General features: G+C 37.2%; 2 protein-coding genes across 3 annotated transcripts; one reads left to right on the plus strand and one right to left on the minus strand.

The window, feature by feature from the left end:
- Positions 1-1,550: 1,550 nt before the first annotated feature.
- Positions 1,551-11,874, plus strand: LOC109176520. Of its 2 annotated transcripts, none has more exons than XM_019325978.1 (14): positions 1,551-1,978; positions 2,693-2,872; positions 3,416-3,536; positions 3,620-3,659; positions 4,069-4,121; positions 4,215-4,270; positions 4,844-4,996; positions 5,243-5,424; positions 5,992-7,397; positions 7,518-8,429; positions 8,860-9,259; positions 10,911-10,977; positions 11,063-11,142; positions 11,587-11,874. In XM_019325978.1, exons 1-13 carry the CDS (start codon positions 1,920-1,922, stop codon positions 11,103-11,105), a joined length of 3,672 nt encoding a protein of 1,223 aa, XP_019181523.1. In that variant the 5' UTR covers positions 1,551-1,919; the 3' UTR covers positions 11,106-11,142; positions 11,587-11,874. The 2 variants fall into 2 exon arrangements, with proteins under 2 accessions (XP_019181523.1, XP_019181522.1); XM_019325977.1 differs by having other exon boundaries at positions 10,911-10,976; positions 11,066-11,142.
- On the minus strand, positions 11,409-14,327 carry LOC109176521 (putative protein phosphatase 2C-like protein 44). The gene is made up of 5 exons (XM_019325979.1): positions 14,067-14,327; positions 13,529-13,801; positions 12,143-12,395; positions 11,903-12,063; positions 11,409-11,726 (listed from the first exon to the last, which is right to left on the minus strand). The coding sequence occupies exons 1-5, from the start codon at positions 14,100-14,102 to the stop codon at positions 11,589-11,591; spliced, it is 861 nt and encodes a 286-aa protein (XP_019181524.1). The 5' UTR covers positions 14,103-14,327; the 3' UTR covers positions 11,409-11,588.
- Between the last annotated feature and the right edge of the window lie 13,291 nt (positions 14,328-27,618).

Raw genomic sequence — 27,618 nt, forward strand, 5'->3', positions numbered from 1 at the left:
GTGGTATAATTGTGTCGCCCTAACTACTACATTAATTGCATCTTATTTCACCCTACCTGCATTTTTGTGCTTTTTTCTTCCCCAAAAAGTAAAATCTCCAACTCCAAGGGCTCCCATACCCTGACCCAATAGAACATTTAGAAGGATGTAAATTACGGTGATTCAATGATTCAGTAAACTTAGTTAAATGCCGATGCTTCTAACCCATGACTTTTGGCATGACTCTGATACCAAATGAAAGCATGTGTTCCATCTCAACTGAAAGCCTAAGCTAATAGTTGGATTGCACATTTATGTTTATGTTATATTATATGCTCAACACAAATCATCAAATTTTGAATTAACTTTTGTGCACAACAACATAACAAGTAATATAAAAATATGCTTGTTGTAATTAAAATGTTGCAATTTTTGACATGAGAACCATTTATATATCCCTAAATTAATCAACATTAGCACAAATTTATCAAATAAAACTATGTTAATAATAAGTACAAATTTAAATGTAAATTTTGAGTATATCTAACCTCTTTAATTTGACAATTGATAGAATTAATTTCACTTTTTAATTTGATACACATTTTCACTTTTAGTTATTGACTATCAATAATAAATTTGAACACTTTTATCTCTTCGATTTTTTTTCAAATTAATTACATTAATTCAGAAAATATCTAAAATGTTCTTGTATACAAACGATGACATTCGTTGAATGCTAAACATTTTAAAATATATTTAACCAATATAGATATTAGATTCGGTCCAACAAGATAAGCCTAAGGGAAAGCGAAATTCGAGAGTAGTAGGCATAGAATGACCTTGAGTGACTCGAGGTTTGACCTTGAGGTAGGCTCGATTGAGGTTGGTGAGAGTTCAATTTGAACCAAAAGAGAATACAGGGTTAGCGCAATTGTTGGAGACGCTCGAGTCATTGGTTCAAAGCCCGAAAGATGTTAGAGAGCTAATATAAATACTTGAAACTTGTTTCAAAAGGACCGCACATCTTTTATTTACAAACACATAATCATTATAATACACAAGCAATTAATAAATAAAATTAGACATTTCTTATTATTATACCATCACATTGTTTGTCTTTTATTCGAGATTAATTTAGATCCAGTTTTAATTATTTTTATCATTAATTAAATTGAAAATTTTAAAAATAATTAAATTAATAATTAATAATTACAAATGAAAATATTAGTGACTCTCACATATAGGAAGTCATGAGATCCAGTCTCAGTAAAAGTGGTGTTGACTCTTTATGTTTTAACAAGTTGAGAAAATATAGATGAACAGATATTACAATCTAATAGAGTCAGTGACTTAAAAAAAAAAAGGAATGAAAAGATCATACGAGGGACTAAAAGTGGTATGATCTCCATCATCGCTGTCACGTTGCAAAGGTAGTAAAAAAGTAAATCAGTAACTAAAAGGCAGTCCAACTTTTATCTTGTCATTTTTTTTCCCTCATTTTTATTTTTTACCTCAGGCGAGTTTCAACGGCTATTCTTCTGACTGATATATCCTCTGCCCCTCTCCCATTCACTCTCGTCGGTATCCAAAGCATCTCTCTCTCTCTCTACCTATTTTGTTTGTACATAAAATCTCTCTCTCTCTAAAACACAGTGGAAGTGAATGCATTTCCTTCACTGCCGCCGCAGTTGCATTCCGTTCGGCTTCTAGACTTTGCTGTTTCTGAGCTCTCAAATGAGCATATTTCTTCGATATTTTCTATGAAGTGTAAACGATCGGAAAATCTGAGTAGTTTTGTAGATTTGATCAGCTAAGCTGGTTGTGTATATAACGTTTTTGAAGATTCGTAGGCTCATTCTTTTATCGGCTTTAAGATCTATAATAACTTGCTGTTGAGGTAACTCCAGCTCGGACAGTCGGATCATCAGTTTGAATCAGCAATGAAGCCGAGTACTCAGCTTGACTCTGTAGTGTTCCACCTAACTCCTACTCGAACCAGGTAAATTTGCTGATTGAAGGTGTTGCAGAAATGGTAATGGTAATTTGTTTTGTTTGTTTCGATGTTTGTTTGAGTGATGATGATCGGGTGTGACTAGAGGTGTAAATCGATCCAAGTCGAGTGTATTTGATGATGACGTGGACATTGTAGGCATGTGACCGTTGGGCGGAATTTGTAGTCATGATTGTTGTCTGTTGTTGCTCGCAGTTGACAATTGATTTAAATATCAGTTATTATTTTTCTATATATATGCTGATTAGTTTTATATTTTTTCAAGTGAAAAGATGTCGTTTTTCACAGCTTGAATCTTTCTGCACGCATCGAGATTTAATAGAGTTAAAAACTGGATGCAAATATCACGTGTATTTAAGTAGAAACTTAGGTGACAATTCTGATTGACTGTAGGTATTTAAATTGAAATGACAATGATCCCTCAGTACCTTATTGCTAGCAAAACTAAAATTTCTCTACAAATTATAATTGGATGTATTAGTAATTCTTGCGTTTCTTTCATTTTTTTTTCTTACTTTGTTTGCAATGTGCTTAAATTGAGTTGGAACCAAAATAAATAGCAATTTTTGTGCGTTCATGTTCAGATGGACCATGCTCCTTTAGATATATTTCCTGTTAGTCATTGTGATGATAATGGCTATGAATTTTGAATTGCCAATTTGACCTTTTACTGACAAAAGCACAACTGCTTTTTATTGCCAGATGTGATTTGATTATTATAGCTAATGGGAAGAAAGAGAAAATTGCTTCTGGCCTGTTAAATCCTTTTCTTGCACACCTGAAAACTGCTCAGGATCAAATTGCCAAGGCTGGTTACTCAATTGTGCTTGAACCAGATCCTCAGAGTGTTGCTTCGTGGTTTACAAAGGGCACCGTGGAAAGGTTTGTATGTTGATGTAACCCTGTGGGGGATCTGGTAACAAATTCCAGTTAACTGACACTTTTCTGGACTATTTTAAACTTGCTTAGGCAAGGTGCCTCCTTTGAATTACTACAGTATTCTTTCCTTTATACATTCCACTAAGCACTATGAATTGGAATGCTTTCCTTTTATGGAAAATATACATCCTTTTTTAGAATTTCAAAGTTCTAGATTAGTTGCAAAAAATCAATTCCAGAATGGAAATATTATTTCAAATCTCATTTAATTCACTAAGGTTATGCTTACTGTTATGATGCTGCCCTTCCAAGATAACACCAAGCAGTGCCATTGACTATTGTTCCCCCAGCTAAATGAGTCTTTTACTAGGCTTTATAAAGTGATTCAAAAAAAAAAAAAAAAAAACTATGTTAGCAATTTTTGAAACAAACAAAAAAAAAACACTAAAGAACAATTGTTATAACAGCATGATCAATGTTAAACCTTTGGTTGAATCTTTTAAGGATAATTGAGTATTTGCATCTGACAATTGTTGCTTTCCATAGGTTTGTTCGTTTTGTGAGCACTCCAGAAATCCTTGAAAGAGTGTACATAATAGAATCTGAGATCATACAAATTGATGAAGCAATTGCCATTCAAGGGAAAAATGATACTCAAAATGGCCTTGTAAGTATTTCAAGTCAAGTAGTTTTCTTTCATCCAAGTTATAACTTATAAGCTCAGTTCCACATATCTTGTTTCTCCAACAGGTTGAAGATCATCAAACAAAGCTGTTGGGAAACTGTGATGGTAATCCATGAGAAACAAATAAATTGTTATCTTTAGAATAAGGTTGTTTGTATAAGGCTTCTTCCCTTGTTTCACTGTTGTATACTTTAGTCTGATTATACCCTTCCTGATCAATCAAGTATGTGCTAAAAATTTGTTATCTTCAATGTGGTTCAATTTCATTATCTCATTTCCCTTTGAAGCTCCCTAGGTGGTGGTAGTGTGATTTCCCATTTACCAAGCATAATATTACTGCGTTGGGTCTGTTGGTTATTCCTTTTCAGTATTCCAATCTTTCTCCACTCCTTTCTTTATGCCTTGAGTAGAAGACTAGAAGTACCATGCATATTTTACCAATAAGGTCTAGGATGCTGCCAGTGAGTACATGAGGTACTCAGTAACACATTTTAACACTAAAAGATTTTGCCAGGTAACAAACCCAAGACAGTTGTTAATGATGATAAAGCTGTTGTCCTTTACAAGGTAATTGTTGGGTCCTGTACACTTTTAATTGTGCTTCTGTTTTTCATTTTGTTTTTGTTGATCTTTATATTCTATTTTTTATTTTCCATGCAGCCTGAGGAGCATCAACCTGAAACAAGTAGTTCATCTCCACAGGAAGGGAATTCTAGGTATGCATTATTTTTGAAGTAATAGCAGTTTACACCTAATTTTGCTTGATCCTAAAAATATGCTCAATTTGGTTAGAGTTTAATTTTGCATGAGAATTCCTTCATTTGTATTTTCTGTTTTCATCATTGTGCACTCATCCAAGTAGGTGTTTATCTTAGAGTTTTAGTTTCATTATTATTCTTCCTATTGTATCAATGTCATTTTTGTTTGGTTGGCTGGCAAGTGCATCTTTCTTCTTCTTTATTTTTTTATTTATTTATTGTTTTTTTACATGTGTATCGGCTCGCATGATGTGTGGTAAGAAGTTCTCAATCATGTTTGTGAACTTTTTTCTGAAAGGTCATATTATTCTCTGGTCAAAGGATATAAACTTTCACATAGAAGAACATAACTTAGGATTAAATAAAGGAGTAAAATAGTAGCAATCTCACAGTGAATTTTGGTTAGGGTGAGGTGTGTATTTGCACACCTTTGGTGTTCTTCAAATACATACTTGGTAGTTGACTTGCCATAGAAGAAATAAAGTCTAGAACATATCCAAGAGTGTAATTTTTTATTGGCATGTCTATTAGAGTACAGATATTGAAAGTCCTAGAGACTCGCAAATCCGTGCTGGAAAAAGATCAGGGTATGGCTTTTGCACGTGCTGTAGCTGCTGGTTTTCATTTTGATGACATGCCACTCCTGCTGTCCTTTGGTAAATGCTTTGGAGCCTCACGTTTGAGGTAAGAAATGTCATAATTGTGTTGAATGGTAGGGAAGGAAGCAAAAGATAAAAGTTATGAAGTTTTCCCTTACAGTATGTAGGAAATAAAATGTTTTTCTCTTTAGCTCTTATTTATTTTGTTGAACTGGAGAAAGAAAATTTAAACCAAACAAAGAGAAATGAATTTTCCTTATCCTCATACTTTCTTTATAAGTTCCCTTCCTTTCCCTCCTGAAAATTATTAACTGATATTTGTGTTCTACAGGGATGCCTGCTTAAGATTCATCGAACTCTGGAAGATAAAACATGGAACTAGACAATGGCTTGAAAATGGAGCAGTAGCAGCAATGGCAAGCCAACCTGATCCATCTGGTATTATGTTTTCTCATTCCAGCAGTGAGAAAACATCAGACAGTAATGATAAGCTAACAACGGATGGTACTGCAGGTAAGGAAGCAAAGTCTTTTTTATTTTATTTTATTTTATTTTTTATTATAACCAAATTAAAAAATAAAAAAAAAAAATCTATAGCACTCTTGAAAATCTGCTTATATCCTAGATATTTTGCCCCTAGTAATTACAAGTGCATGTGAGCACCCAAGATAAAAAGCATAAAACATGGGTCTTAATTCCCAACTTATGAGGTGCTGTCAAAGTTCACAGAAAGGATATATCAATTTTCTATTGCAAGGTTGCAAATTAACTGTTAAAATGACTTGTAAACTTGACCATAAGGCCATGAATAACTTGTTTCTATGCAATCTAAAAAAAGATGTAGTGTTTGATACACCTAAAAAATCAAAATTCAAGCCCTTTGAATAATTGCATGCTTAGTAAATTCCTCAACAAAAATGGTAGCCTGGGATATCATTATCATCATCATCATCCTCCATAAAGCAACCTAACCAAATATGATGTGAAATATGGTGTATAAAAAGAATTTGAATGTGCTCCATCAAAGAAATAACAAATTTACAAACTATATATAAATTATTTTATGTTTTACTTGTCAAGGTGAAGGGCCTCCTATAGATCAGCAGGTGCCAAAAAGTCAACAAGAATACCTTCAAGGGCAGTTTCCTCCCTGGCCAATGCATTCTCCAGCCTCTGCCCTACCTCTTTTGCAACCATACCCAGTTCAAGGAGTCCCATATTGTCAGACTTATTCACAAAATAGCCCTCTGGTGGGTGTCATGCAGAGAACAGGACCAAAAAGACAATCAATGTATAATAACAATAGCAACCAGAGATTGGATGAAGCAGAGTGGGACAATGAAGATTCCCAGCATCAAGAGCAGAAGAAGAAAGCAAGAAATGGGCAGTCAAGAAAGATTGTTATTCAGAACGTCAATTATATTTCAAAACCAAAGAACTCCACCAGTAACAACTCTGAATCAGCTTCTGATACACAAAGCGATGTAGACCCTGAAGATCTTCTAGACAGTGATCTCCACAGGCAGAATGAAGCTTCTCGATCATCTAAAGCAAAGGGTAGCTATCCAAAGTCTTGGAGTGAGTCAAATTCATATGACAGAGAAGGGAAAGTTGTCAATGAGGCAGAAATTGATAGTGGACACTGGCTAGCATTTCAAAACTTATTATTCAGAGAAACCAATGAAGATAATTGTACTGCAAAGGATCACATGTTTGCAATGGAGAAAGGACTGAGGAGGGGGCAGCAAAATCCCATCTGTGATGATTATACAACACTTGGTGGGCAAAGTTCTGATGAATTACAGGATAGTAGGAAGAATGACATCCATAAACTTAGTATAAATGGGAAAAGGGTCTGTTCCAGAACAGCAAATGATGATTTTATGTTGGCTGGTCGAGAAAACCTTTCAGGATTGAGAAATTCCATAGATCCACTTGCTAAACATGGAATTGAAAAAGTGGCTAATAAACTGGAGAAAACTTCCTCACAATATATGGCTGATGAATCTTTTATAATACCATTTAGGTCAATGCTATTGGATGATGCTGTACCAGAAAATACAACTACCATTAATATGGATTCTGAGCTTCCTAGAACTACTAAAAACACAGAAAACAACTCTAATGGAGTTAGAAGCCAAATCGATTATGAGCCTAGTGATCTGGGCCTGATTCCTGAACGTGAGACAGAAAAAAGTTCCAGTGGGTATGACCCAACTTGGGACTATGAGATGCAAGTTCATCTTGAAGATAGTGCTTCAGGGAAGAAAGGAAAAAAGGAAACCTCCAGTAATATGAAGGAAGTACCTAAGAAATTGGACAAGGACTGGAGGGCAAAAGTTACTGCTGATTTGGATAAGAAAAAGACTGTAGGACCCATAAGAAGAGGGAAGTTATCCAAGACAAGTCCTTTAGATGATGCACGAGCACGTGCAGATAAAATAAGATCCTTTAAAGCTGATATCCAGAAGATGAAAAAAGAGAAGGTACATTTCCTTCATAGTTAGATATCTAGTGCACGCATAACTACAACTACACCATATTTCTAATTTTCTATCCAGGCTTAAAAATGTTCCAATTGTTTTTATTTTTTTAAATTTTCACAGGAAGAGGAAGATCTTAAACGCCTGGAAACTTTAAAATTGGAAAGGCAAAGGAGAATTGCAGCAAGAGGCAGCTCCATTTCTGCCAATTCAGTGGCACCTCAATCACAAACAAGAAGACTGCCAAGAAAGTTATCCCCCACCCCTGTCAGAGGATCAAAGTTCAGTGATTCAGAACCTGGATCATCATCACCCTTACAGAGATCCAAAATAAGAACACCTCTTGTATCAACTAATCCACAAAAAGCCCCAAAAACAAGTAAATCAAGTGATGGGCGGTTGGAAAATAACCGGTTGACAAAACCAGCAACATCATTGTTTGATCCCAATAAGGAAAGTAGCAACAGTGTTACACCTGATTCGAAAGCATCCATAGCAAGGCTTAGAAGATTATCTGAGCCCAAAACTATCAACTGGCCTGTTGCATCGGTCAAGGCACATAGTGCAGAACCAGTATCAAAGGCAAAAATCCGTAGCTCTGGAGCAGCAGTAACAAAACCAAAGAAATCTGCAGGACCTGAAAACAACAAAATATCAGAAATCATGGACCTTGATAAGAGAAAGGCTGCAACTCTTCCTGAACTGAAGATTAGAACTCCAAAAGAACTTTCAGATATACACCCTGATAAATCATTCATGAATGATAGAAAAGGTTCACTTGAGGGTGAAGGAGATGAAAACATTGTTGAGAAGACTGTTGTAATGCTTGAGTATGAAAGTGCATCCTTACCTGTTACGCATGTATCAGTTGAAGATTCTGCAGTATATAACCAACAGTCTGATACTCGTGGCACGGGGAAGAAAAGTACAGTGGCGTGTGAGCATGCTTCCACAGATGCACCTCCTTCACCCTTTGTAGGATTTGTCCGGGATCCTATTCCAGGCTGGCATCAGGGACAACTGAATTCACAGGAGGTAATACTGATAAAATAACTTTGGTCACTAGCCGCTTCTTTAGTTTTCCTCGAAGGTAGCTTTGCAAGCAAATAACAATCTCCACTAACTATTACTGGAGTTTCCCAAGGTACTTAACATGAACTGTGTGAAAAGCACAAGGTTGTGTTATCACAGTGCTGGTTTGAATACAAGACAGGCAGGAGAAAAAATTATTGATGAATTTAGAATGGCTACAATAACAGTTCTAACTCTTGTTTTTACTGGTAGATCTTTTTTTTTTTTTTTTTTTTTTTTTCTTGAACTCAATTACTGCAAGTTGAATGCAGGGAGCATCAAACAGGGAACTAATTCTCTACATGCATTAATTATCAAAAATTTTCCGTCCCTACTTCTAAAATTTCCAATCTTTCCCCTTAAAAACCAAAGTTTTTCTTGGGTGTGTGATCAGGTGGGAACAAGTTATGCAGAGGAGACACCCAAATTTGCTAATATTGATCTTTCTGGAAAACCCTATCAAGCTCCCTATGCTTGTAACTCCTCCGTAGAAGAACCCTGTACTAGAAACTCAGAGTATTCCAAAGCACCACCAGCAGTCTCAGACTTGGCATCAGCAGAACCAACAAAAGCACATGCCAATGATGCTAAAACTGTTAGAGTATATAACAGTCGAGATGCTTCAGCAAAGACTCAGGTTAAGGAGCAACCAAGAGGCTTCAGGCGGCTCTGGAAGTTCTGCAAAAAGAATCAATCACTCATTGCAAGTGATAAAACTCTTGAATCAGACAGCAAAAGTGTTAATGGGCTAAAGCAGGATGATCATGCAACAAGTACTACTTCATCAAGTGAAGGTAATGTGAACTTGACCACAAGCCACATATCAATGAATTTGGATATGTAATCCTTCTTTTCTGTCAAAAACTAGTGGAACCTGCTCTATTTATGGTTCTAGCATGCTTGAGTGCCATTGGATGTGAAATCCTTAACCAAGTATCCAAATTATTCATAGGCATTTATAGTTCTCAAAGTAGTTAGAAAATAAATTCATGCATTTAACTATTTAACAACAAATAATGGTTTATCTAAATGTGCCCAGCTATGAATTGATACTGCCAAATCATACATGTAGTATTCATGCATTTGACAGCAAATAATGGTTTTATTTGTGTGTTCTTTCTACTGGCCTTGTTTGGTAAATGGCATTTGCCTTAGCTTTTAGCTGATGACTCATTTTAGTTGTTTGACTTGGTCAAATAGCTAAAGTGAGTGTTTGGTTAATAACTTTTTTAGACCCAAAAAGTCAATTTTGAAAAAACTATTGAGCTGCGATTTACTTTGACTTTTGGGAAAAAAAAAAAATCAAATTCCTTTAATGCTCTCCTACTTCTCTTACAAAACTATAAGATCCCTTCCCCTTTCATTTTTTTTTTTTTAAACTTTTCATTTTTAACCCAGGATTTTTATTTTATTTTAAATTTTAAATTGTTTATTTTTTTTAATGAAAAATAGTAAAAAAAAAAAAAGATCTTTTATTAATTGTTCTTTATTATTATTATTATTATTATTATTATTATTATTATCTGTTTTTAATTGTTATTTTTTTATTATAAATTATAAATAATAATATTATTTATTAAATGTAATTATTATATAATTAATAAATTGTTATTATAAAATATATTTACGTCCTTACAAGTCATTCTACATGTTATCTACTAACAAATAATTTTTCCAAACACTTCTTTACAATAGCTAATAGTATTAGCTGAACAAACTAGTTAACATAATCCATTAACCACTTACAACTAATTGCGCCAATCAAGGCCAATCTGATGTCTTGTCCTCTAAATGACATTTAGTGCCTCATCAACATTTTGAGATGATGCACAAGCATTGTTAAATTGTAAACTGTCATTCTTCTCATTTTGGCAGATTTATTGTCATGTTAGCACAAACCCCTTGTAGGTTGGAATATCTGTGTTGGGTTGGTTAACTTTAATTGGGCTTTCATTGCAATTAAAAATTTGCTTTCTGTTTCATACCTAACATTAGAAGCATAAAAGAGCAAAGCAGCACCTGTGCAGAATGAGACATGATGAAAATTGATTGAAAACAAGAACTTTAACTTGATCATCTTATTTTCTGTTCACCAAAAGACCATATCTCCGCAAGAGAAAGAAAACTGGAGGAGAACAGAAATAAATAAAGTTTGGGTGTGGGTGGGGCTTAAACAGGGATACTTTTCCAATGCCTATAGTTAATTTTTATGTGATTTCTGATTATTGAACAATACAGAGAATAGCAAGTCAATTTCAGTGAAAATATGAAATTGGCAACTTAATATGATGGAAGAATTGCTCTGTTTCCTTTCTTCTGTAATATGATGGAACCAATCATGCGTGTACATTTTGTTTATGCTATGGCAGTTGGTAAGAATGTAAGATAGAAGGGGTACTGTGCTTACAATTTGTTTTAAGCTGACCTGTAAACTTGTTCTTTCAGCTTGTACATTGAAGAATTTGATATCACAAGATGAAACCCCAATCACTGGTAATGCTGTTCAAAAGTGTAAGTATAATGCTGCACCTGCCTATCATGTAAATTCTTTAATCTTTTTTGAAAGAGAACTGATACTTATGATACTTATATGGGTACAGCTCGCCACTTTTCTTTGTTATCTCCCTTCTGGAGGAGTGAGAAGAAGCTGACATCATAAAAAGATGGGGTTACTAAAGTAAGTCATGTTGTTATTGTATGTTAACTGATTGCATCAATGAAACCAAGACATTATAAGGCTGATATGCATTTGCAATTCATATACATGAATGGAGTGTAGTGACTAGTGAGTCACTGAATTTCTCTGGGGATGGTGAAACGGTTTTTTTTTTTTTTTTTTTTTTTTCCTTTCTAAATTTTCTGGGGGGTGGGGGGTTTGGGTTGTCAGTTGTGAAGGTATCTGTCATTGATTAGTTGAGTGTTTGTTATATAGCGGCATTTGACTTCAGCTTGAAATTAGTGGTTGTTCTGGCCATTAAATCCCCCTACAAATACGGTTTACATAAAAGGCCTCTATGTATCATGTACCAAGAAGTACCATTAATTAATCGGATAAACAACACTATTTTACTTTCAGCAGTCCAGATTCCTGTTTCTGAAATTTAAGAACGATGTTTTGCAGCTTCAGTCAAACCAAATGATCAAACAAGCAATCTTGCTTTTGCTCATCCTGGTTAAAGCCTCTTTTGCTAAACATTCAGCAGCTGCTTGCGGGTTCTCAAAGTGCCTGATCAGGTTCACAGCCTCTTGCTCCTTCATAACCTTAAACGACAGAAAACAATCATCAATTTTTGTGAAGTCGTCTTATACAGAACAGTAAGATAGTTAGCTATGGTATTTTACTAGATATTGACAGGATGTATAACACACCCAGTTTTGGATAATAAAAAAAATAATCCATTTAAGATCATTCTCTTGTTAATTTAGCTAAAACTTACCTCCCACACACCAGTACTTGCAAGGATGACAAATTCGGTGTTACCATCTATCCTCTCACATGCAACAGCAAGTTCTAAGCTTTTAAAGTCCTCGGATCCATCTGCATTGCTTGTATCAGAGGCACTTGTTGTTGTTTGCATTCTAGGAAACCTTATAGCTCCTGACACGAACAACATTAAGTTGAGACTGTGTTGAAAGATGAGAAATATGAGAGGGGTTAAAGTGATAGATAATCATGCCTGGAAAGAGTTTATTGGACCAATGTTGTCTCTTCTGCCAGTGCCTTGTACCAATTTGGAAGGCCTCCCCATCTTTGCAGATGACAGCTTTGTAATCGCCCATCTTTGCTATTACAAGCCTCTCTCCATTGATCACAATTGCAGATGCTGAACCAACCTTGCATGATGATCCCTTTGCCGTTTCCATGATCTTTGCTCTTGCCCTCAGGTGTGCCTTCTTCATTGTTTCCTTGCTCTTCCTTCTCATCTGTGACTGTAGGACATAGTACCCCAAACTATGAACCATATATAGAGATCATATTTTAGTTCTAAGACTAACCCTTAATCTTTCCTATCAGTAACATAGTTAGCTTAATAGTTATTAGCCAATTTTATTATTTGACCACTATTAGCTGTTAACTTGGTTAAACAATCAATATGAGATTAATTACTCCAAAATATTAAAATTTAAAAAGTTGTTCAAAGCAGTTTTTTTCAATCAGCTTTTTGGGAAGTAATTTTGCATGTAATCAACTATCAGCTAACAACTAATTTACCAAATATTTTTCTACAATCAGCTAATACTATCAACTGGTCAAACCCACTAACCCAACAAGCTAACAGTTATTTACCAAAATACCCCATTAATCTTGAATTTGATTTATATTTTTCATCTTAAATTAATTGTTTAACTTTATTTTCTCAAATAATATGACGATATTACAATCAAAGTCAAATTAGCTGTACGGACCTATGGGATAGGAGACGGTACTATAATTTAGAACTATGATATTACAGTCCCACCTATTAGTACCAAAAAGAAAGAAATGCAATCCCACTTGTATATACAACAATTAAAATAAAGAATGAAATTCCCAAACACCATTACATTACACCATGATTTTCTTATTCGAACCAAACCAATTAAATTTTATAATCAAACATCCTTATGTAAGAATGTTCTATACTTCTATTAGTAATTAGTAATTTCTCCCCACACTTTATAATCCTTCTTAGTATATAATACGATAGTTTTATAATTTAAAGTTATGAGTTCGAGTTTTACAGAATCAGCATAAACTATAGAGTTTAGAAATATAATGTATATAAAATTGTTTTATCTTAACAAAAAAATATTTGCATTTATTAATGATACAGTTCATACAAAGTAAAGTAATTGTAATGTTAAAATCATCATATTAGTCAAACTTTTTCTGAAAAATTATTTGGTGATGAGACTAGAACCCAAAAATTTCTAAGAGGATTTGTGCGCTCACACATATATGTATAAAAAAATAAAAATGAAGATAAGCTTGACGGACAAATTTTAACAATGATCCACATGATTAGATTGAAAAGAGATTTCACATAAATTTAGAAAAAAAAAAAAAAATTAGTTGTATTTACCTCATTGAGCTTGTGGTTGAACAAATTGTCTTGCAAGTACTCAGTCACTCCAGCACCAATCCTAGCGTTCAAAACTCCATAGAACCACCACTCGTTGTCCTCCACCTGTTCACGTTGCACCACCACCTCATCGTCACTCTCCGCCGGCGGCGATCTTCCCTCCACCGCATAGTAGCCATGCGATACTGGCGTCATCCATGAAAACCGCCTCTTCCCCTTCTTCTCATTTCCACCGCCGCCGTCTCTGCCCAGAAATCTTCCCATCCCAAACCTCTGCCCAAATCAGTGAATCACAACTACTCATCAACTAATATAACAAAGAAAGAAACATATACATAAAATTAATAAAATACCACCATATATATATATATATATATATATATATATATATATATATCATTTCCATACACGTATATATCAAGTTGAAACATAGCCCTTACTATAAAAGCCAGACAACTTTGGATGAAACTGAAAACCAATCCGTGTTTTGATCCAAAAAATGAAGATTCATATATATAGATAGAGAGAGGATACCTACCTTGGCTAGCTTGAGATGAAGATCTTTGAAACCCATTCCGATTCCGATATGATAATTATCCGATGGATTGATCTGGTGAAGTCGAGTAGCTAGGCAGCAAAAATACTTGTTAAACTGATGCTTTATGACATTAATACCAAAAAGTTGATGAAACGGTCATTATGGAAATTAGGGAGCCCAAACGGGAAGTGGGGAAGGCAAATTGTTGGTGGTGCGTATTCGGTATTTGATTACACAAATGTTATTTACACTCCTCCAGATTAAGTGGATAGTAGGATGTTATTTTATTTCATTTAAAATTATGCCCCCACTTATATATATTGAAGTGAGATGATAACCGATAACACTATAGCAAAAGCATAGGAGATTGACTTTTCGCTATTATTCTTAAAACAAGGGTGGTGTATTATATTTTTTTAAAAATTCGCGATTACAATTTCATAAATAATTGATCAAGAATCCACATTCGTTGTTAATTAAAACGGACGCAGTTTTTAAAACGCTTGTACTTTTCGCGAGCGTTACGTTCCTCGTAGAAACGGTTGCGGAAAGTACGTACTAATTTTTTTTTAAAGGCAAGCTTTTCCGTGTCCACCGCGACGCCGAGACAATCACTGCTGTTTCTGGCGATCCGCAAGACTGCCGACACTACCACTGCTACAATCGACGCCTCTGCGCCAGCCAGCCACCGCCATCGTCGTTGGTCGCTGCCTCCACCGGTACATACGATCCGTTTTTTTTAGTGGTTAATAATATATGTGTGTTTTATTATTATTTTGATAAATGTAATATTTTATTATTTTTAGAAATTTTATTTCGAATTTATATTAATTTGTGATTATTTTTTATTTTTATGTTAAAGAATATTAATTTTGGTAAATATATGTATACATTTATGATTATTTTTTGTGCTTATATATTATTGTGGGTAGGTTAATACTTTTGAAATTTTTTTTATTTATTTTTTATTTCGAAATTTGATAATTTTTAAGGTGAATTATTGTGATTAAATATTTAAGTGTGCATATCTATGGGGTAAGAATTACTATTATTATTCTATTTTGAATTTTGGCTTTTGGCTTTTTAAATGTTAAAGTTTGAAATTTAATATTTTCTTCTCTTATTTTTTTTTTTTTTTTTTTTTTTTTTTTTTTTTTGGTGAAATAGGTATTTTGATGAACTAGTATTTGCACCCTTGCGATGCACGGAATGGATTTGTTGTAATATATTAAGAATATATGAATCGATATATAATTATTTAAATTAGAACATCAAATATTATATAGTGCGATTAAAGATATGATTTGAATCGTTTATATATTTTAATGTTATCATTGCTTGAATTTGTGCAAATAATTGCTCAAATTAATAGCTAATGTCTAGATGTATGGGTGCGGTCCTATAATTTTGAAGATTTTATTTATCATTGTTTAGTATTTTCATACATTAGGCAAATGTGCTCGTTCTCTAAAAACTCAGTTATAGAAATGAATTGTTATCCTTATTCATTTGTATGGAAGATATAATATTTTGTCTAGATATATAGCAATTTTTTCATTTAAAAAAAATTAATATCACCGATTATATTTACACATTATTGAAACCTCTTTGTAGACGACATTGGTAGTGACAACACAATCTTGTTCATCTTCGTCTAGAGCTAACATCTTCGTCTAGAGCTAACATCTTCTCCATCGGGTTACTTGGGTGAAAATATATAATGGTAGAATATCAATCAATTAGTTATCCTTTTATATTTTCAGTCAATTCGTAATATCAAATTCATTTTCAGCCAATTATTCTTTTTTATTTTCAGTCAATTAGTCAATTAGAATATCAAATGCAGTGATTTTTTACCTAACTTTCGTTCCATTTTTTATTGATGATGTAGATATTATTATTGAAATATTTTCGTTCCATTTTTAATTTACCTTTACTATTGTTTAAAATATGCATTTACTATTGATAATGTAGAATATTATTATTGGAATATTTTCCTTCAATTTTTAATTTCCATTCCATTTGTAATTAAAATGCAATGATCTGACCATTTTTTTAGTCAATTATAGATCATTTTTTATTTGCAGTCAATTATTAATATTCATTTCCTTTTATATTTTCAGTCAATTAGTAATATTAGATTTATTTTCAGTCAATTATTCTTTTTTATTTCCAATCAATTAGTCAATTAGAATATAGATGCAGTGATTATTTTACCTAATTTTCGTCTCATTTTAATTTGATGATGTAGAATATTATTAATGAAATATTTTCGTTCCATTTTTAATTTATCTTTACTATTTTTTAAAATATGTCTTTACTATTTGATGATGTAAAATATTATTATTGAAATATTTGCTTTCCATTTTTAATTTTCCTTTACTTCTAACCACCAAAAAAAAAGAAAAAAAGACTTTGGACTTCTCAATACTTGCCCATATTGATTTTTTTTTTTTTTTGGTAAACCCAGGGTTTCCACCGTCGGACACAGTGACTAATCCCCTCGCTAAATTGTAAGCACCTCCTTTGGGTGGGACAACTGACTTAGAGATTTAAGGCTGCTCCATTCCCAAATCCTAGGATCGAACCATTGACCTTTGGTTAAGAATGGATGAGTCCCTTACACTCAACCACACCCTCCAGGTTACTTGCCTACATTGTTGGGCAAGTAATTATGTTTGTAAGATGAGCATTGCTCCTCTTTCCAAACATTTTCAATGTGAGATCAAAATGAACCCACATCATTTACAAAGGGAGTCCGTTGTTAGACTATGGTTTATTATTATTATTAATATTGTTACCTTTTGATGTATTCTAGTTTAGTCCTAGTCAATTGACTATTAGATAGTTCTCTCTCCTGAGAGTATTAATTGTAATCCGATTCAGTTATTCTAATGATCATCAGTTTCCTTGTTCATCTGGTATCAGTTAGCCGGGAAAAATTCTCTCTAATTTTTCCCCTCCTCTTCCCGTCGACCATGTCGAGCAGTTCCGAGCGTACCGTAACCACCATATCCTCCCCAAACAATTCCAACTCCCTGACGAGCGCGCACCACTTTGTGTCGCTCAAGCTTACACACAGGAACTACTTATATTGGCGTACGCAGGTGATCCCGTTTCTTCGGGGTCAAGGCTTGTTAGGATTTGTCGACGGCACGCGGTCACAGCCATCGCCATTCTTGGAGATTCCCGCCGGCGACACGTCAAGTGATGCCGTCTCCACCACGGAGAATCCGGCTTACGCTACATGGGTGCAACAAGACGCATCCATTCTCTCCCTGTTGATCTCCTCCCTATCTGAGGAGGTGATGTATCTCGCGCTCGGGCAAACCACCGCACGGGGTGTCTGGACAGATGCAGAGACATCTTTGGGTTCATCCACACAGGTTCGCTGCCTTAGGAAGGGCGCAGCACCTTGTTCAGGACCTTGCGTTAGCCGGGAGGACTCTCACGCCATCGGAGCAGAACCTATATGTTTTTAGGGGACTACGACCTGAGTTCCGGGCTATGGCCTCTGCATTGGCGATCAACGGCACCCCGTTGTCGATTCCACAGCTGGCTGATTATCTTCAAGCACAGCAGTTCATCCACGAGGATGACTTCCCGGCGCATTCACCAGCAGCATCGGCCGGGAATCCATCAGCACTGTACGCAGGGCGCGGTCGTCGTCAGCAAGGAGATGGCGGCCGGCAGTCGCGTGGTGGCGGCGGACGTGGCAACCAGCGCGGCGGCAGAGGTGGTCGTGGCTGGAACAGCGGGGTGCGCTGCCAGATATGCAGCAAGCAGGGGCACTCCGCTGCCTTTTGTTACCGGAGATACTCCGAACCGCCGCCAACGGCTCACGTTGCCGTAGCAGGTGGCGGATCAGCGTCGGCGTCCTCTCCCACGGTGACGACCTGGCTGCCGGACACGGGGGCTTCAGTGCATGCCACCCCGGACTCCAGTATACTCACGCAATCCGAGGAGTATAATGGTGACGATGTTTTGCGAGTGGGCGATGGCACAGGTTTGGCCATCTCGCGTGTGGGTCATGCAGCAATTCCATCTCTTAATAAATCCTTACAATTATCTAAAATTTTGCATGTCCCTGAACTATCCGCGTCGTTATTATCTGTTAATCGATTTACTAGAGATAATAACTGCTATTTTGAGTTTCACCCCAATTTCTTTGTTGTGAAGGACTGCATCACTAAGGCGGTTTTGCTTAAAGGGCCAAGCTCGGGGGGCTTGTATTCGTTGTCTGTTCCCAGTGCTCATTATGCGTTCGTCTCGGCTCGTGCCACTTCCATGGTTTGGCATCAGCGTCTCGGTCACCCACACAGTCAAGCACTACAGCGTGTCCTACAAGAATGCCCCGTTGAGTCAAATAATGTTGCTGTTCCAAAGTTATGTTCCCCGTGTCAACTTGGCAAGTCTGCCCGATTTCCTTTAGATAGGGTAGTCAAGTCCAGTAATAATGTACTCGATTTAATTTTCACAGATATATGGGGTCTCGCACCAGTTCTTTCTGCGGATGGCTCCCGATATTTTATACTATTCGTAGATGATAACACCCGCTACTGTTGTTGGTATTATCCTCTACGTCTTAAAACCGATATATATAAGATTTTTGATGTTTTTCGGGCGACGGTAGAACACACTTTTTCGTGTTCTATCAAGTCCATTCAGTCCGATTTGGGGGGTTGGGGGGGGGGGGGGATACCAAAAATTACACAAGGAATTCTCTAAATTAGGGATTGTTCACAGGCAATCCTGTGCCTATACACACGAGCAAAATGGCCGTGTTGAGCGCCGGCATCGACATATTGTCGAGACCGGCTTGGCGTTAATGGCTCAAGCATCGGTCCCACAGCGTTATTGGGATCATGCGTTTGAAACAGCCACCTTCCTAATCAACCGTCTTCCGTCTGCCTCACTCCAGTTTGATACACCATATTATCGCCTTTACAAAGCTCCTCCAACATACACATATCTACGTGTGTTTGGGTGCCTTTGTTTTCCCTATCTACGCCCATATAATTGCCATAAAATCGAGTACCGGTCAAGTCCCTGTGTATTCTTAGGTTATCCACCGTCCTTTAGGGGTTACCGCTGCATGAGTCTCAACACCGGGAAAACCTATACTTGTCGCCATGTTCGCTTTGACGAATTCGTTTTCCCTTTTGCACAAAATAGCCACAAAATTCAGGAAGTGCCACTGGACATCTCAGATGTTCCATGGGGCTCCAGTCCTGTTCTCCAAAGTGGTAGTACTATCATATCACCACCGCCAAGTGCACCATCAACTCTGGTTCCCCGGGCACCGACTCGTGCCCCGAGAAAAAGGGCTGCACGGGCCAAGCCCCTGGAGCGGGCTCACGTCAAGCGGTTAAGGCGTATGACTAAAGGAACTGGAGAACAACTGCATGCACTCACAGTTACGACTACGGATCCCACTTGCTACTCACAAGCGGTTGGGTATCCACAATGGCGAGACGCTATGGACCAAGAGTTCAATGCGTTACTACATAACAACACGTGGCAACTGGTTCCTGCTACACCAAACATGAACATTGTAGGGTGCAAATGGGTATTTCGCACCAAGCGCAAAGCCGATGGTACGGTTGAGCGCTACAAGGCAAGACTGGTGGCCAAGGGCTTTAACCAGGTCGTAGGCGAGGACTTTTTTGAGACATTTAGCCCTGTGGTTAAGCCGACCACAGTTCGGATATTAATATCGTTTGCCATATCACGTGGGTGGACTCTGCGCCAGCTGGATGTCCACAACGCATTCTTGAATGGCCACTTATCAGAGACTGTCTACATGCACCAGCCACCAGGATATGAGGATCCTGATCATCCCGATCATGTCTGCCACTTGCAGCGTTCCTTATATGGGCTCAAACAGGCCCCGCGGGCCTGGTTTCATCGACTGCATGATTTCTTACTTGGAACAGGGTTTGTTGCCTCCAAAACAGATGTATCTTTGTTTCATTATTCAGCTGCAGATTCCCGAGTGTTCCTGCTTGTGTATGTCGGTGACATCATCATGCTTGGAAATAATGCTGTCTTAGTTGAATCTCTATTGCAGCGATTGGCTACGACATTTAAAATCCGGGATCTCGGGACGCCCACGTTCTTTCTCGGCATAGAAACCATCACAGTTCCAGATGGTATGATTCTCACACAGCGGCGGTACGTACGTGATATATTGTAGCGAGCAGGCATGACTGACTGCAAGCCATTAGCCACACCAGCGTCCATTACTCAAGCAGTTAGCCAATCCACCGAGCCATTTGATAATCCCACACAGTACAGGAGTTTTCATCTATGCTACCAAGTACCAATAGTAACCCAATTGCAAATAACACACTACAAATAAAAAGAAAGAGGACAAATAGTATGTGAAGATGAAGACAATGCCAATATTACTCAAAAGAGAATTAAGAATACTTAGAAAAATTTAAACAAAAAGTAGTATTTATTTAGAGGCAAATTATGCCCTGGACCCGTGTCCACAATGCATTGTGGACACGAGTCCAAAACGACGTCGTTCTAAAGAAAAACGCGTCATTCCAGTTAAAAAAAATTTGATTTTGTCTCGCCGTTAACGTCGTTAACGGCGTTATTCGTTTGTGCCATTATGAATGTACAGTTATGAGATTATAAATGTACACTTATGCAATTATGAATGTACAGTTATGACATTATGAATGTAAGTTATAAAATTATAGATACAGAATTTTGACATTATTAACTTACAATTATGAACTGTTAGGAACCTTGTATTAGGATTTTGATGATACCAATGTAATGTAGAAAAATAGACCCCTAGCTTTTAGCTTTTCTATTCGCTGCTTTCGTCCTAGACGAGAGTTGCCATAACTCCTCTGTAATTCGTGTTAAGCTAGACAAACACACGAAAATGAGTTATGATTAGATGTTAGGGTCTCCAAGACGAAAGAAGACACAAGGCATGATGAACACCAACGAAAGTTAAAGCAGGAGTTGTCAACTATCACGAAAGGACAGTTTTGTTAAAGACGAATCTCACCAAGCATTGTTTCTCCTCAGCAACGAGAAGAATGTTCTACCTGTCTGATTTGACAACATCCTAGGACAATAAGGACTTTATATTATGGGACACACTTATCAAGGAGCACTAAATGAAGATGTACCATCTCCTGGAGCTAAAGGACAAAACCCTAATGCTTTCTATACCTTCAACGGCTACATGGTACAACCTCATTAATGAAGCATTTAATGCATGAAGCTCCCAGGTCCTTGTCCATTGGTTAAAAGGTTCGAAAATTTCATCTCCCTCCAACGGATGAATTTTCATCACCTATATAAACCCACCTTCATCAACTAAGAAGGTGCTGGTTCATTCTCACTCGACTTACTTACTTGCAAAAGCTCTTGAACGCTCTTAACTTTCCAAAAGCTTTTGTGAACCAGTATTGAGGTGTTAAGTTACTTGAAGAAGGTCTTTGATCATTTTCTTACACCTCAAAAGAAGTCTTGCAATTTGTTCGAAGCAATCATCTCTCATTCAAGACTTCATCGTTGGAGAAATCAAGAAATCTTTTTCTACCAACCTCAACTCTGAAGAAGAAGTTGATAGAGGCGGAGTAAACTTGAGAAGTTGAAAAACCTACGAAGGTTGTCCGGCTCAGTGATCAAGGAAGTCTTTGTGTAATTGTACTAAGAAGTGATAGTGCAATCCTTCCATAAGTTGTGGAAGAAGAGTGGAGTAGGCAACGTTGGCCGAACCACTATAAAATCTCGTGTTCCTTCTATCACTTCACTTACGCTTTTTTTTTTTCTTCTGCATTCATATCATCTTTTATCACCCTTACCGGAAGCTTTCCTAATTTCACAAACTCGTGCAAAGTATTTAAAACAAATCTATCTTTTCCGCTGCGCCAAAACACCGAAAGGTGACGTTTAGGGCATTTCACGAAAAGAGTCTATTCACCCCCCCCTCTAGACTCTCGTTACACTCTATCGGGACCAACAAGTGGTATCAGAGCCAATACCTTGTTCGGTAAAGGCTTTGCATTTACTGCCTGGTAGATCCCCTATCAAAATCTCTTGAAAATCTTGCATATTTTCTTTGCACGCTTTTTATCTAAAAATGGAAAAGGAACATACAAATCGCTCTAAGCAACTTGCCTTTAGTCTTGCTAAATTTGATGACTGGAAGTTAAGAATGCAGGCTCTCCTATGCTCTATTCATGATGAAATATGGGACGTCATAACAACCGGACCAATTACGGTCATGATGGCAAATGCACAAGCAGCCGCACAGGGAGCAGGAGCTGCACAGATGATACCAAAGCCGAAAGACCAGTATACCACGGACGAAAGAACAAGGGCAAATCTGGATAATGTAGCAAGGAATATTCTCTACAACTCTCTGGATGATTCCTTGTTTCCCAGAGTCCGAAAGTGCCAAAATGCCATGGAAGTGTGGAATGTCCTAATGAGTTTGGGAGAAGGAGACGAGCAAGAAAAGGACAACAAACTGACAATGGCCATGAAGAAATTTGAAGATTTCAAAGTGCTGCCAAATGAAACAATCATGGAGATGGAACTCAGATTCACCAGACTTATGGGCGATCTGTCAGATCTCGGGAAAGAGCTAACTGAAAAGGAGATGAATCTGAAGATCCTTCGTGGATTACCGAAATCATGGGAAATGAAGGTTATTGCAATGAGGGATAATCAAGATATGAAAACAACAAGCACGGCTAAAATTTTCAGTGATCTCAAAGCATATGAGTTCGAACATGAACCGAAAGATGCCGAAGAATCAGAAACAAGAAACATTGCTCTCGTGGAAAATCAATCAGCATCAACATCCAACAGGTCGAAATCTAACTCTTGTGATTTTTTATCTGATGAACAATATGCACTATTTGTCAGGAAAATGAAGAGGTTCATGAGAAAGAACAACTTTCAAGATCCACAACGATCGGGCCACCGAAAGAAGCCGGAGAATTCCTGTTAAACCTCAAAAACCGAAAACATGGACTCACAACTATTGTGCTATAACTGCCGAAAGCCAGGACACTTTAAGGCGAACTGTCCTCATCCAATTGTGAGCAAGCATCAAGATAACAACACTACCACAAGTCCCTCAAAAGAGACTGGAGAAAGATATAAAAGAAACAACAAGCCCGAATCATCAAATTCCAGAAATGAAAGAAGAAGGAAGGCAATGGTAGTGAACGAAACTTCTGACACAGTTGCAACCGAAAGTAGCTCCTCAAGTTCAAGCTCAGAAGACGAAAACACTGATGAGGAGAAAGGACTGCTGTGCCTATTTAGTCAAGAATCAGACGAACTGTGCCTCATGGCAGGCGAAGATGAGGTAAACTCTCATTCATCTTCTTGTTATTCAGCTGAGTCAAGTTCTGTGGGAAGTCAAACCTCCAATGAATCTGTTACCGAAATGATGAGGAGGTTCAAGGTGATAAATAGCACTTACTCCAAAATGAAAGAGGAGAACTCTCGGCTCATGATTAGCTACAATGAACTAAAGCAAGTTCGTATTGAGAACAATATGCTAGTCATTGCTAAGGAGCAACTTGAGAAAAATGTTCTCGCTCTAAAGGAGCAATGCACAGCAAAAGAGAAGAGAGAGCAAGAACTGCTTGAAGTCTTGGATAAATTCAATAATTCATCCAATCTAATGGATAGAATGATGAATGAATCCAGACTGCCCGAGGAAAGAACCGGAATTGGTTTTAACCCCAGCTCCTCTTCACAAGTCGAATTGAACAAATCCACGAATGCATATTCACACGAAAGCTTCGAGGCTGCATTTGTTCAAGGACCCACCCAGGTGTCTGAGCCTATGATGGTAATTAACAATGTCGAAACACCACAAACAACAAGCCAACAGAAAGGAACGGCTGTATAACGTGTTGTGGAATCTGGAAAAGAGAAAACTGTTAAAGGCAACCCTAGGCAAATTTATGTCAGAAGGAATGGACCAAATGGCAATAGACAAGATCTAAACCATAAAAGAGGTCAGCCTAACAGGAATACTCAATCCAAGAAAAAGACGAATGTTAACCAGAGGCAATATCGTCCGAAAGTCACACGAAAGAATCCCATTCAAGGAAAGTCAAAGAACGGACAAATCAGACAACCCGAAAGATCCTTCAAAAGATCTGGGTATGGCAATGGATGGACTGGGCCATCAGAAGAAGATTGGTTTGATTACCCAGAACCTCTCCCTAGAGCAGTATTTGGAAAGGTTCATCTGCGTAAACAAACTAATCATCTCAAGCATTATGAGAATCCTCCTCAGGAATATCTTCGCAAAAGATATAATGCTAAAGTCTTTGCCAGCATTCATTATGATTATCGTACATCTAATGGATATAAAGGACCAAGGATGAGTCGTGGATACTCTAGGTTGATGTGGGTTCCAAAATTGACTGCTAACCCTCAAGGACCCGAAACTAAATGGGTACCTAAAAGCACATAATCTTTGATACAGGAAAAACAGGTCATATGGTATGTTGATAGTGGATGCTCAAGACATATGACTGGTGATAAAACAATGTTGAGCAACTTTATAGAAGTGGATGGACCCAAAGTTATTTTCGGAGGAGAAAACAGTGGCAAGACTCGTGGAAAAGGGGACATCATCAAAAAGGGAATAACAATACAAGATGTCTCTTATGTTGAAGGACTGAAGTTCAATCTCTTAAGCACAAGTCAATTCTGTGACAAAGGATACCATGTAAATTTCTCCAAAGACGAATGCAAAATCGTGAACACGAAGGATGGCAAGACAGCCTTGATGGGTCAACGAAAGAAGAATATGTATGTAATATCCTTAAATTCTTCTAATGCTAATGTTTGTCTTGTGGCCAAAAGCAATGCAGATCTCAATCAAGAATGGCACAACAAACTAAGCCATCTGAACTTGAAGACTATAAACAAGCTCGCCAAAAGAAATCTCGTGAGAGGTCTACCCGAAGTATCGTACATGAAAGATAAAATCTGTGAAGCATGTCAAAAAGGAAAGCAACTCAAGTCATCCTTTAAGTCAAAAGATGTGGATGCTAATTCTCGCTCTCTAAGTCTTTTACATATGGATCTCTTTGGACCAGTAGATCCAGCAAGTTTAAGTGGAAGAAAGTATACTCTTGTTATAGTAGACGACTACACAAGATATACATGGGTGCTTTTCTTGAAGAAGAAAAACGAAACAGAAACAGCTCTTCCAAATCTTTTGAGACAACTTCAAACAAAAAAGGAGACCAAAATAATTCGTATAAGATCTGATCAGGGAACGGAATTTGTCAATAAGGTCATAAAGGAATTCTGTGCGCAAAATGGTATCTTCCATCAACTTTCGACAGCACGAACTCCTCAACAAAACGGAGTGGCCGAAAGGAGAAACAGAACATTGAAAGAAGCTGCTCGAACGATGATCTCGCACTCAGGTCTACCAAAGAGATTTTGGGCCGAAGCCATAAACACGGCATGCTATACACAAAATAGATCCTTGATCAACAAATCTCACAACAAGACACCATATGAGCTATGGAAAGGTAAAACTCCTAGTATCGGTTATTTTCATGTCTTTGGTTGCAGGTGCTTCATACACAACAATGGAAAGAATCATCTAAGAGCTTTTGACTAAAGAGCTGATGAAGGACTATTCATGGGATATTCCTCAGTAAGCAAAGCATTCAGAGTTCTAAACAAACGAACGATGGTGATTGAAGAATCCATTCATGTCAAATTTGATGAACAATCTGAGAAGAATCCATCTGGAAGTAAAACATCAATCGATTCAAGTCAAAGCCCTCAGCAACCTGTTGATGAAGACATCTCAGATGAAGAAGATATACTTTCATCTTACACGAAATATCAGCTAAAGAATTCAGAACCCGAACCTGCGTCTCAAGAGAAGGTTGCATCTCAACAGATTGATCCTACAAGTACCACAACATCTGAACCAATGATATACATTGATCTACCATATATTCCTGAAATGGATGCTCAAAATCAACGAGATGTGTTTGAACCAGATCTTCGATGGTTAAAAGATCATCCATCAAACCAGGTTATTGGTAATGTCCAAGAAGGTGTGAGAACAAGAGCCTCGTTGCAAGAAAGTATGATGTCATGCTTCTTGTCACAAATGGAACCAAAAACCATAGAAGAAGCTCTAAGTGACCCTGACTGGGTAATAGCCATGCAAGAAGAGCTTCATCAGTTTGAACGAAATGAGGTTTGGGAACTCGTACTGAGACCATCTCATCAGAACATCATTGGAACTAAATGGGTATTTAGAAACAAGATGAGTGAAGATGAGCTCATTGTTAGGAACAAAGCTCGTCTTGTTGCTAAGAGGTATTGCCAAGAAGAGGGAATTGATTTTGATGAAACCTTCGCCCCTGTAGCTAGATTGGAGGCTATACGTATATTCCTGGCATTTGCAGCCCATAAGAATTTCAAAGTGTTAGGAATATATTGTATAAGTTTTGATGAGCCAAATGTATTTTGTAGACCCCAATTTTATTTTATTTGAGTCAGTTTTGGTTCACAAAGTATAGTGCACCACTGCTATGAAGCCTACATGAAGTCTACGTGAAAGCAGTTTTGAAGGAAGAATAAATGAAAGCGGGGTCATAGCTTAACACATTTATGAAGCATCAAGTCACTAAAGGTTGAGATGGACGAGATGGTAGAAGACTTGTTGAAGCATGCCTAATGTGAGATGATCCATAGTTCAATTCTCATTGAGAGCACTTTTGGTGTAAAGATGAAATGCTATCGTGAAGAAGCAATATCAAGAAAGAACAATTTTTATCGTGATAGTTGAGAATTATCGGATGATGACGTCACGACTATCGGGTAATGACATCACAATGTGATAAAGCTAGTGGAGAACACGTGGAGGAGACAAGACAAAAGAATTTAAGTCTTGGATTTTATCAATTGGATACCTAGCCGAGTTGGTCCACAGTTCGATTCCTACTCGAAGCAATGTTTATGAAAACATGATATTGGTCATGATATACAATGGAACGTGATATCTGGTCCATGATACAAGGTGGAACATGATAGCTAGCTCATGATATGAAATGGAACATGATATATATATGGTCCATGATACAAGGTGGAATATGATATATATAGTCCATGATACAAGGTGGAACATGATACACTATTGGGACATGACATCATCAAAAAGAGCTATGATAGAATTAGACAGAAACATTATTTTGAAGCTCTGTTTCTGCAGAAGAAGTCAAATAATGAAGCTCTGTTTCTGCAGAAGAAGTCAAATAATGAAGCTCTGTTTCTGCAGAAGAAGTCAAAAGAGAAGAAGAAGCTGATATACGAAGGAAATCTTTTTAATACTCAAGCAAGAATCAGCAGATAAATTATTTGATCAACTTGACACATCAGATCAATAATTCAACAAAAGTCATGCCAGAGAAAATTCAAAATTGGAGGCTACTCATTCCAAAGAAAAGCTTTGTCAGATTAAAGGAGAGCAACGGCAATATTTCTCAAAATCTTCTGACAGACGGCG

The sequence above is a fragment of the Ipomoea nil genome, unplaced genomic scaffold (assembly GCF_001879475.1).
Source record: "Ipomoea nil cultivar Tokyo-kokei standard unplaced genomic scaffold, Asagao_1.1 scaffold0706, whole genome shotgun sequence".
NCBI lineage: Eukaryota > Viridiplantae > Streptophyta > Magnoliopsida > Solanales > Convolvulaceae > Ipomoea > Ipomoea nil.

Coding starts and splice junctions, on each gene's coding strand:
- LOC109176520 (XM_019325977.1), top strand. CDS start 1,920: ATGAAGCCGAGTACTCAGCTTGACTCTGTAGTGTTCCACCTAACTCCT. Junction 1,979..2,692: donor CTAACTCCTACTCGAACCAG/GTAAATTTGCTG, acceptor TTTTATTGCCAG/ATGTGATTTGATTATTATAG. Junction 4,997..5,242: donor TTTGGAGCCTCACGTTTGAG/GTAAGAAATGTC, acceptor TGTGTTCTACAG/GGATGCCTGCTTAAGATTCA.
- LOC109176521 (XM_019325979.1), bottom strand. CDS start 14,102: ATGGGTTTCAAAGATCTTCATCTCAAGCTAGCCAAG. Junction 13,802..14,066: donor TTCATCTCAAGCTAGCCAAG/GTAGGTATCCTC, acceptor TGATTTGGGCAG/AGGTTTGGGATGGGAAGATT. Junction 12,064..12,142: donor GTCCAATAAACTCTTTCCAG/GCATGATTATCT, acceptor TGTTCGTGTCAG/GAGCTATAAGGTTTCCTAGA.